This window comes from Oryx dammah, unplaced genomic scaffold, assembly GCF_014754425.2.
Source record: "Oryx dammah isolate SB20612 unplaced genomic scaffold, SCBI_Odam_1.1 HiC_scaffold_2, whole genome shotgun sequence".
In the NCBI taxonomy this organism is placed as follows: domain Eukaryota; kingdom Metazoa; phylum Chordata; class Mammalia; order Artiodactyla; family Bovidae; genus Oryx; species Oryx dammah.
The window spans coordinates 65,154,107-65,166,368 of record NW_024070186.1 but is presented as its reverse complement, the minus strand read 5'-3'; the positions used below and the strand labels follow the sequence as shown (position 1 = coordinate 65,166,368).

The 12,262-nt window shown below is 33.8% G+C and overlaps 1 protein-coding gene across 2 annotated transcripts in view; it reads right to left on the bottom strand.

The window, feature by feature from the left end:
* Nucleotides 1-12,262, bottom strand: part of NAALADL2 (N-acetylated alpha-linked acidic dipeptidase like 2) — a 1,592,461-nt gene that overhangs the window by 450,348 nt on the left and 1,129,851 nt on the right. For both annotated transcript variants that reach the window (XM_040249092.1, XM_040249084.1), the window contains 3 exons: nt 11,275-11,367; nt 7,248-7,453; nt 2,910-3,029 (listed from right to left, as the gene is read on the bottom strand). In XM_040249092.1, the coding sequence (XP_040105026.1) occupies nt 2,910-3,029; nt 7,248-7,453; nt 11,275-11,367 (419 nt within the window). The remainder of the gene's footprint in view (nt 1-2,909; nt 3,030-7,247; nt 7,454-11,274; nt 11,368-12,262) is intronic.

Below are 12,262 nucleotides of genomic sequence, written 5' to 3'. Positions count from 1 at the left end.
ATTTAAAAATTCCACCTAACAGATTGATGTCTACCACTTGAACTTAGCAAGGTCTTCTAGAATTTGTACTTACTATACAAGAGTAACTAGTCCATTTTGTGGTATTTTGACACACTGTTTTGTTTTTATAATTGCATCATTGGCTAATTAGTTGATATTTAAACTTATTTGAGGATTTCTCTCTGGTTTCATGCTTGATTTCTTTCCAAATATTTGTAAAAGAACAATTTTGTATGTTTTCCTTGCTGTTGGAGTTTTCTGACGGTGTCAGCTTTCATCATTGGATTTAATTTCCTGTCTCATCCTGTTGTCTGCTTAATCGTCATCAAGCCAGAACCCACCCACCCCCCGCCCCCGAGGCTGTAGTTTACCCATCCGTCTCCCCTCCCCCATCCCCCCACTTGCTGCTGGTCATGGCTGTGCTGTGGTCCACAGTGTGTGTCCCCTTAGTTGGGTTTGTACTTTGTCTTCATGTCTCATTAAATGGTGTTTTCCCCCCATAGCAGTAAGTTGAATTCGTGTATCACTATGCAGTTACAGAAGAAGGCAATGGCAACCCACTCCAGTACTCTTGCCTGGGGAATCCCATGGACGGAGGAGCCTGGTTGGCTGCAGTCCATGGGGTTGCGCAGAGTCGGACACGACTGAAGCGACTTAGCAGCAGCATACAAGAGTACTTAATTCTTTACAATCTTTTGTCATCTTCAATTTAGTCAGCATGCTTTCTTTATAGAAAATATTGTTCCGTGTTGAATCATTCTGAATGTGTTCTGTTTGCTTAATTGTAGGGCTGGGGGGAGGTGCAGTTATACTGGATTATATGGGACATGACATTTGTATATGGTAAGGATTTAAATAAACTGATGAAATATAAAGATACTAAAGACTGATAAAATATTTTTGTCTTTGTAAGTGAAGTTACATTATGTCCTGATGTTATAATTAAGTTCTTTCTTTGAAAGGAACATTTTAAATATTTCTTTTATATGCCACTAGTGTTATATTAACTAAATCATACGCATTATTGAGTTTTGTTTCCTTTGGTTCTCTTGACTTTTATATTTTTAATGGCACTTATATATCTTAAAGAAAAATGTAACATTAAAATTTTGTATACAAATATACCTTGTATTATCATGTTTGTTCTATATTAATAACATAAATATATACAGGTAAGGAAACCCCACTATTTTAGATTACCCCATGGTTTGTTTGAACTTGTGATAATCTTACCCTTCCAAAGTGTTCTATAGAACACACACACAGACACACACAATCTCAACTGAAAGAAATTTTCTTTCATTACAGATTCCAGTTCATTCTTAGGTTAGTATTAATATAATTATTTTCAAATATAGAACAAAATGTTTCCTCGACCAACAAATAAGGATATACATCTGTCATTATTGGAAACCATGCCATAATCTCAGACTTTTAGGTTAGATTGTAAACTATTTTATAGCCCTCTATTATAAGATGTACAAAGACATTTTAAATAGTATTATATTTGCAGACATTTTTTTAGAGTTAGTATAGGTAGATAGTTCTAAGCACTATAAAGTCTTTAACAGTTTATTTATTTTTGTATATTAATATCAGTGATTCCATATCTTTCAAGATTCTTAAATAGGAAAACTGTAATACAAGAGAAGGGAAAGACATCATTTTTAAACTAACTGGATATTTGAGTTCATAATTTCTTCCTCCTGTTAACCCACTTACTCAGGAATATCTTAACATCTACAACTGACTCTCTTGTGCCTTTTTTCCCAGGCATTTAAGAAAGTCAGAGAATTCAAAGCAGTAAAAGAGCAGGAGGGACTCACTTACAGATTTGGATATGATTTAGGACACACACATTGAGGTTTAGCTGATCTTAAATGTACAGATTTATCTATTTCATCTTTCACAATGTCTTCATTATTATACTACATAAGAAATGTCAATGAAACCTACTAAACTAGAAAATACTTTATGAAAGTTATAAAATGTTAGTTTGCATTACATTTCAAACAAGAATTATGGCTAATTCAAAGCACTGTTCATTTTTGCTCTCTTTTTCTAATTCAGCATCTGTGATACTGCAAACTCTACGAGCATCTAAAAGGTCATTTTCTAATATATATCATTAGCCCTTGGAATTGGGAGGAAACCACGCTAGAGTAGTGGCATGATTGCTTTCATCTCTAGACATAACACATGTCATCTGGGTGAAAGTCATAGAAACAGTACAGAAACAAAAGTGTGAACTCTACCCATAAAAGAGGAAATATGTTCCAAAAGTTTATTTGAAACAGATGAGAAGTAACTACGTTAAAAAAAAAAAATAGATAACTATAGAAAGGCATTATCACAAACTGCATGAGTGTTTTTCAAGGTATTTTAGGAAAAAAAACATGCTTTATTTTTCCATAAATTTTTTTCAAATAATACTTTCCAAGTATCTTAAATCAAGTTCTCATTATATTCTAGGAAAAAGACATGGGTGCTGCTATGAGGAGGCTTACCCCATGGTTGAAAAGATAGAAGAGGACCCACATTTACTCAAAACATAACTGAAGAAGAAATCTCCAAGTAACCAATTTTATCACAACATGCCAAAATTGGCAGAATTGGGAACTTAAGCACTGAATTCAATTTTTAAGAAATAAATTTACATTTTTACACACATTCTCTATAGATGTATAATTCACACCTACAACTATAACCATAAAATGTAGTAAATAAAGAATTTCAGAACATAGGACATTGGTTGAAGAGATGACAATAAAAAGTCAGGAATAAATCACTCCTTAAAACACTTATGGATAGTTTCATGTCTATTAAAAAAATAAAAATATTAAGTAATGCCAGATTATGGAGAAAAAGGCAGTCTTACAAAATCATTTTATGAAAGTGGTTCATCTTACCTCAGCTACCAGTTGCTGAAGAGATGGTGAAGCAACAGAGTGGAGAGTTGAGTTACCCCTTACAGGACTGTGGAGACTAATGTAAGCCACAACATTTCTCTGCAGAACCTTCCTGAAATCCTGAAATTAACAACAACAACAATATATACATATATATATCTTTAAGATAAATAAAAGTGACAGATTCCACTTTATCAGTTACATGTTGAACAATAAACACGTCCTATTTAAACATTACCTTGCATAATACTTTATATTTTGTATTTAAAGCAATCTCTTACTATTTAATAGAGTACTCAAGGGCCATAAATGTATTTTAAATAATGGTGGCAAGGGTAGTATTTAAATATTTAAATACAATATTTAAAATGCATTTTAAATAAGTATAATCCTTATTGTATATCCATATAATATACAATACAATATTTAAAAGCATGTTCATGTCCCTCAAAAATGTAAAAGTTTAGGAGAAAAATATCCTTATATGGTTTATACAGTATGAGATTCAACTTCAGAATACAGGATGGAATATTTGCTCTATGACAGCATTTAATTTTATAGACTCTGAATTAGAGAACAGACATGGATAAATCACTTCAGTGTTTAATAAAACCAGCCCTTTCCTTTGGAGTGTTGAGCTACATTTTGCATAAAGTGGCTCTTTATTCTGAACAAAATAGGGTATAATACAATTGTGGCCCTGCACAGATTACCTGAAATAAAGTCTGATGCATTTCACCCATAAACTAGCATAAAATGATTCAGCAGATTAGTTATTTCACTTCTCTGCTAAACACAAATTCCAAAAACAGAAGACCACTGATCCTATTGATAAGTTACCACTAAGAAGCCCTTCTGTTATTTTCTTCCTTTTCCTACACAAATATTTAATGAGTAATTATCATGGTGTCAGTTCTATAGGAATACCCTAAAAATTGTATTACTTCATGCCTTAAAAATATTTTTTCCTTCTTCCAACACTATCAGATGAAAGTCTGTAAAGGCTTATATATCCAGCATATAAATATTATTCTTAGTTTATGTTGAAAATTCAGTTATACCTCTGTAAAAGAGGTGAAAAGACAATTCATTTTAAAATAAATATTTTGAATATAAATGATGAACTTTAAGCTTAAGTACTCTGCTTTACACATAATGTTGTTATTAAAATTGTTCATTATTACACAAGAGCTATAAAAAACAAAGCTTATATTAACATACTACCACACTGACAATGTCTATAAGTCAGTCCATTTAATTCTCATGAGAACCTCATAACAGACATTAGTACACTTTTAGGAGGAATCAAGCCTTGGAGAAATTACTCTTGCCTAAGATCACATGTTCTATTGTACAGAAGATTTGAACTCTGATTTCTTTGATTACAAAATCTATAGTATTTCCATAATAGCCTGAGATGAAGATTCTTCACAGGAGAGATGGTACATTTTTTAAAGAACCTATTTAAGTAGAATGTCATAATTCTCTTCAAGGATCAAAATCAATATTGAGTCAAATATCTAATAACTCTATCACTATAAATTCCATCTGACCAGTATAGCATAATCCTTTTAATTATAACTTTGCATTTCAAGGGGATCCTTAGCAAAACAAAATTAGAAAGGGCATTACGAACTGTCAACAAGTGCTTTCCTCACTCATCTTCATTAGGGAATATATTTAGTGCACAAATTGGTTTCATCTAAAAGAAAAGTCTTCCATTTTCACAAAAAGTAGGTTTGATAAGAGTAGACAGAACAGGAAAACTAATAGTTTTCTAAATTCCTCCTCAACTGGATTGTTACAAAAATACTACGTGAACTATACTGAAATAATCTAAGATATAGTAGTTCACAATAGTACATTTTATGAGCTAATAATTAAATTACACAGTATTCACTATTTTCTTTATTATATATTTTTGCTCATCTAGTCATGGAAAAAGCCAGAAATTGATTGGGTGTATAATTAGTTGTCCGGAGAAGGCAATGGCACCCTTTTCCAGTACTCTTGCCTGGAAAATCCCATGGATTGAGGAGCCTGGTAGTCTGCAGTCCACAGGGTTGTGAAGGGTCGGACACGACTGAGCGACTTCACTTTCACTTTTCACTTTCCTGAATTGGAGAAGGAAATGGCAACCCACTCCAGTGTTCTTGCCTGGAGAATCCCAGGGACGGGGGAGCCTGGTGGGTTGCCGTCTATGGGGTCGCACAGAGTCGGACACAACTGAAGCGACTTAGCAGCATAATTAGTTGTCAAATATGCATATACACATAAATACTTTAAGACAGAGGTCTCTAACCTTTTTGAATAAGAAGAGCATTTTCTACAAGAAACATTTTTTTTCCTATGGACTCTTACAGCATAACAGTTGTATTTTTAGTATCTGTTGTTTGAGAAAGTATAAAATGACCAAAAGGTACAACAGAGTCAATAAATAAAATATTTTATTAACTACAAAAAATGTTTACTTAAAGTGAAAATATAATTGCTCACATACATGAAAGGTCACAATAGTGAATTAATTTATGGTTACCATGCATGATGCTCAAATAAATTCAAGGACTATTTGCAATATACTTCCCTGTGCAGAGGAGTTAGTGATATTTAGGAATTTAAGTTAGGAACTACTATTGTTGCATAAGCCTACTTTGAGAACACAACTTAGAAATATGTCTGCCAAGTTAGAATTAAAATGAATTGACTGAAAATTATTATGGAAAAGGCTATACAAAATACTGGAATAAACTTTTTGAAAGAATCTTAAAGATATTTTCTTAAAATGTACCTTATTGCTACAAGAAAACTAAAACATTGTTTTCTTTGTGATAAAACATTTCTGAATTATTAAAATCAGCCCATATCACATATGTACTTGCCAAATTGTTTTTTTTAATTGTTTTTATCCTTAAAGTAAGGGATTTGGAATAGAAGTTTGAGAGATTACTTTAGCTAATACATTTTCCATCTTACTAAAAATTTATCAGCTTTAAAAGATTCTGTCAGCAATGGAATTTCTTTATTTGAATTAGTTTTCTTGAGTAATGGAAAAAAATTCATACACTAATTTAAATACAGTAAAGTATTTTGATTTCCAATGTATGAATCTTCATAAACTTTACAACTGTAAAATTTTTCTTGTTTTGAAACATCTTTCTCTCAAATTAAAAAAAGAGGTTTGCTTGCTTCATTTGTATACCTTTTTGATAGCCAATAGACATTTTGTGCATTTTTGAGTGATTAAATGAAAAATGAAATGAGAATTTCTCATTATATATTTGGGATTTTTTTCCCTCTAAAGCTGACGTAGTAAACAAACTAGAATATCAAATGTTTTTATTTTTCCTAGTTAAACTTATGTAGGTTTTTTAAAATTCTTATTTCTGTTAAAATTCTTTTTGTAAAATCATAAAAGTAAATAGAAAATCTAAGAGTTTTATGATGTGTTTATTGCTGTAAATGTGGGATCAATCCAAAGCTGTCATATCCCATTAAAAACATAGTGCATTTGAGAGACACAGACATATCAGATGCATTTAAAAATTTATTCCAGTTGTATTCTAACTGTAATCCATTGCATACAAGATTTCATTTGAACAATGGCTGGGTGGTAGTTTAGTTGTTAAGTTGTGTCCGACTTTCCACCCTATGGACTATAGCCTGCCAAGCCTCTCTGTCCATGGGATTCTCCAGGCAAGAATCCTGGAGTGAGTTGCCATTTCCTTCTCCAAAACAAAGGCTACCTAAGGTAGTTAGGCAAGTAGGCAGGAAAGTAGATAGGTAGAGATGCAGGTAGAAAAGAAGGAGCAGGGAGATAGGGGTTTGGATGGGAGGGAGAAAACAAGGCAGAAAAAAAAGGAAACTGCTGTTTTCAGTCCAATCTCTATGCTGTTTAGGTAAGATATAATGCCAAGTTAATACACATTTAATACATAGGATTGTTTCCTAATTTCAGAAAATTGCTAGAAGGTTTATAAAAAAAGGTAATGGTATGTATCACTTGATCACTTCTTATCCAGTGCCTGTCAGTCTAAGGATTGACATAATAACCAGGTAAACCACAGTGCAGTTATATTAGAGTCTGTAGGTCTGGTAGCAATGAGAATAAGATAGTTGCAGACCACACACCATTCACTGTGGGCTAAATCTAACTCCTTAGCATTCTTAGAGGTGATCTCAGCAAGTGAGCATACAGAACACTCTGGTTGAGATGCACATTCCTGTTAACGGCTTCATCAGTTTTACTTTATCTACTCTAGTCCAGAGAGAAAGAGAAAGCGAGAGGTAGCATGACAGTGCAATTATGAGAGCAAGGCACAATAATTAATGTACATTTACCTCTCCCCATTCATAGGAGCCAATATTTCCAAAAGCTGTTCCTCCCCATGAGCAGAAAACAATAGTACGGTCTGGTCTCCACCCTCTCTTAACTCTTAACATCAAGGCCCGGATAAAAGCTGTGATGATGGCAGTGCTGCTGGCCCATTCTTGTCTATTATAACTGTGAGCAGTATGATGATGGCTGCCAACTATGACATAACGGTCTGGAAATGGAAGGAAACAAGAGCCACTGAAACATAATATAAACCTTAACAATAAATTTAATGACATTTACATAATCCTATTGCACAACCAAGCAACAATTATGCAAAATTATTCTAATAATTAGGACTACTTTAACATTTTTCACCCACTGTCTTGATTCACACATCTGTGTATATCAAAGCAAAGGCAGCTGCTGAACTCAATTATGAATCCAAAGCTTAGATCCGTATTACTGTCCTCTGCAACATGCATATTAATTAATGAAGTACACAAATATGCCACAATGAAAACCTTATCTAACATTTTTCCAGAATCATAGTGGGAAGTGCCCTACAAACAATGTGTATATGCTCAGTAAATATTAATGAACTATTCTTACATTTGATGGGACAATTATTCAGTCGCTGTAAATGTTAAAAATGTGGTACTCATGTAGGAATTTTGCAATAAATGAAGTATTTAGGGAATCAGTTTTCATTTCCAACTTATAGTTTTAACCCCTCTCCTTTCCTTGATGGAAAAAAAAATCATCATAAAAAGTCATCCAACTACCCTTTTTTTGACATATTTTATTTCATAGAATCATACAAAATCGATTAGGTACATTACTAGAAAGGTTTCCATGACACCTGGATGGGTTCTGAACAACATATTTAACTGACTAGTGTCAGTAATGAGGTAGTACAAATGCATCTCCAGAGTTTCCTCTGATTTTGTTGTCTGTGAATGTTGTTGGCACATATCTAAATTTACTTCAGCAAGTAGCCCTATAATTTGTGTAAAAATGTTTTTCCTCATCAAGTGTCATTTTCTGAGCAGATGTTCCATAGCATGGTGGTTAAGTGTGCAGAGTTTAAGGACTTCATGCTTGGGATGGAATCCAGGGTATTTGACTTACTAGTTGTATGACCTTGCCAAGCTTGTTCAGGTGCTCATGACTTCTTCAACCATAAAATGGGTATAAAATAGTGCATACATCATTTTTTCTTTTTAATTTTATTTACTTTTAGAAATTTTATTGGAATATAGTTGCTTTACAATGTTGTGTTAGTTTCTGCAATACAATAAAGTGAATCAATTATATGTATACCTATATCCCCTTTCTTATATTTCTATCCCATTTAGGCCATCAGAGAGCACAGAATAAAGATCCTGTGCTATACAGTAGATTCTCATTATCTATTATATATAGATATAGATATATCCTCTTGGTATCCATGTTTATTCTCTACAACTGTGTCTCTGTTTCCATTCAGTTGTTTGGAGTTTTAAGTAAAGCACTTTCAATAGCTCCTGACACACAGTAAGTACTACACATGTGTGGAATGAGTAAATCACCTCTTGGCTTCATGGCATCAAAAAGCTACTTTACAGGAAACATTACTGAGTGAAGCAATTTTAGTTTTCCTCACTGATATTGGAACCAACAATGAATTTAATCCATCAATAGTGTGTTAACATTTAATTAATGGTATATATAGTGTGACAGCTCAGACGGTAAAGAATCTCTTGCCTGTAATGCAGGAGACCTGGGTTCAATCCCTGGGTCAGGAAGATGCCTTGGAGAAGGGAATGGCAACTCACTGCAGTATTCTTGACTGGAAAACCGTATGGACAGAGGAGTCTGGTGGGCTACTGTCCATTAGTCTCAAAGAGTTGGACACTGCTGAATGACTAACACACACACATATAGTTTGCCTGCAATGTTGAATTGATTTACTCAGATATGTATAAAAATTCTGTTTGGAATTGTCTGTGTTCTAGATAAGTGGTGAGGAACTGTTAGTTGCTCAGCTGTGTCTGACTATTTACAACCCCGTCGACTGTATCCCGCCAGGCTCCTCTGTCCATGGAATCATCCAGCCAGAACACTGGAGTGGGTTGCCATTCTCTTTTCCAGGGGATCTTCCCAACTCAGGAAGAGAATCCAGGTCTCCTGTATTGCATGTAGATTCTTTACCATCTGAGCCACCAGGAAAGCCCTCATTCTAGATAAACCATATCTAGAAAACTAAATACTGCTGCTACTGCTAAGTCTCTTCAGTCATGTCTGACTCTCTGTGATCCCATAGACGGCAGCCCACCAGGCTCCCCCGTCCCTGGGATTCTCCAGGCAAGAACACTGGAGTGGGTTGCCATTTCCTTCTCCAATGCATGAAAGTGAAAAGTGAAAGTGAAGTCGCTCAGTTCTGTCCAACTCTTTGCGACCCCATGGACTGCAGCCCACCAGGCTCCTCCATCCATGGGATTTTCAAGGCAAGAGTACTGGAGTGGGGTGCCATCACCTTCTCTGGAAAACTAAATACTAATTGATGCCATTTCTAATTTTCAGAGTCATTACATAAAGAAAGCATGTGAATGATCAATATTTTTGTGTAAAGTGCAAATAAACATGAGAAACGTATTATACACTAAGGAATACTATTAATTAAACTGTTTAAAAAGTTGGTGTTTTTTCCTACATTGAGTGTCAATAAGGAAAGCTTTTCTATCCTAAATCTAGTATAATTCAGTACAATATTTTCTTCAAAAATAACTAAGAAATATAGCAATGATGATAAATATTTCTAATACTTCAATTAGAGATTATTGTGATGGAAATTTACTGAAATGGTTGAAATGCAATAACAACAATCTCCAAAATCATTTATATCTTGCATTTAAAGATATTATAATCAGAGGTTATTCAACATTGCTACTGTAAAGAAATCAAACAGAAGATGCCCATGAATTTTTAGAGTTGGCTGGCAGGAAACTTGGCAGGGATGTAAACTTGATCTCAAAATTCCATGAGTTAGCAATTATGGGGTCAATTTGACTAAAATAATGGAGACAGATAATTTCTCCAAAAAGAATTTGAGTAAATATCCCTACCAAATAAATAGAAGTGGCACAAATGTACTAAAAGACTTGCATTCTATATTGTATGTAACAAGCACCACAGACAGTGATGTCCTTCAGTCTCACAATGTATTCAGAAGTGCTGACGTTAATTAGATAATTAATGTATTTGTGAGTTATTTTCACTTCTTTAGCCTATACAGCATCATCTGAAGGTTCCATAAGATCCCATAACAAGGTATGAAACTATTTAAAATTTAGCCAGGTGAACTTTTTCATAAGCATCTTAAAAACATAAAGCCACACAAACATTAGGCAGAATTGTCGGTGAACCAAGGATTAGGGATGGGACACAGATTAACACTGAAATATTTGAAACCAAAACTTTTATTAAAAAAAATTAAAACTAAACTATTTCATTAAAAAATGGTCTTTATAAAAATAAAATCTTCCATGGTGTTATAGTGAATAAAAGAAAAACAATGATTTCTGTAGCTTTCATTCAAAGGTGCATGCCAGTTTAACAAATCTAAACTCTGTTTTTTCTGTTTTGTTTCCCTTCTTAAACTCTTCAGTATGATTTATCTTTGAAGAGATTTGGTATGAAATAGAATAAAGACCTGTTTCTTGCTTTTATATATCACCCACCCCTTAAAGTAGCATGAACCTAATTACCTCTAAAGCAGGACATTTAACTATGATATTGTTACAGAGCATTTGTGATATGTAAGACGGGATTCCTTGGAGCTCAGACAGAAAAGAATTCACTTGTCAATGCAGGAGACCCTGGTTCAACCCCTGGGTCAGGAAAATCCCATGGAGAAAAAAATAGTAATCAACTCCAGTACTCTTGCCTGAAGAATTTCACGGACAGAGGAGCCTAAAGGGCTACAGTCCGTGGAGTTCCAAAGAGTTGGACATGACTAAGCAACTAACACACTATATAAGATGTAGATTATAAATACTTGGGTCTACTTACCTGGAAATGTCACCCCCTTTAAATATCCAACAACATTAGTAACTGTTTCAAATTTTGTGACTGTTTGAATTTTCATGTTGACAATTCTTTCCTCTACAAAAAAAAAAAGCAAAAACAAAACTAAAATATACTTGTTTTTCTAAATTCTGCTGTTTTAATTTTTATTAAAGCATCCAAATTCATTTATAATATATCATCAAATTATCCTAAACAACTGAATTTTTCTAGGTAACAAATGTCACACTTTTTGGCAAATATGCATTGGAAAGATTGTGTAGACAATTTTAGGTGCTTATTATTCAATGGTGACTAAGATGCAATTTCTAGCTTCATAGAACTGTAGAGCCATAAAAGGGCTATTTTATTTTTTTGTTTTTATTTTTTTAATATATTTTAATTGGAGGCTAATTACTTTAGAATAGTGTGGTGGTGTTTTTGTCATACATTCACATGAATCAGCCATGGGTGTACATGTGTTTTCCAACCTGAACCTCCCCGCCACCTCCCTCCCAAAAGGGCAATTTTAAACTTCATATTAAAAACCTCAATCAGATTAAACAGGAAAACACACAAAACATGATCTCAAGGATATGTGGGCAACTCTTAAAAAATAATAATCATAATCATATAAAAATATTTCCAAACAACTTTAAATACTTGCCTAGCTTCAAAACAAAATCACACGTGGAGATAATTTTACCGTTTCCCTTTGATTCATTACTACATTGTTACTTTGAAAACTGAAAAGCATTACATAAATTAAAAGAATAAAGATTTTTAAAGCTACATATATTTTCAAATATTGGAGTTTTGTACTTATGTTTATATGTCTCTCACCACTCCAGTCCTCTTGCCTGGAATATCCCATGGACAGAGGAGCCTGGTAGGCTGCAGTGCATGGGGTCGCGAAGAGTCAGATACGACTGAGCGACTTCCCTTTCACTTTTCACTTTCATGCATGGGAGAAGGAAATGGCAACCCACTCCAG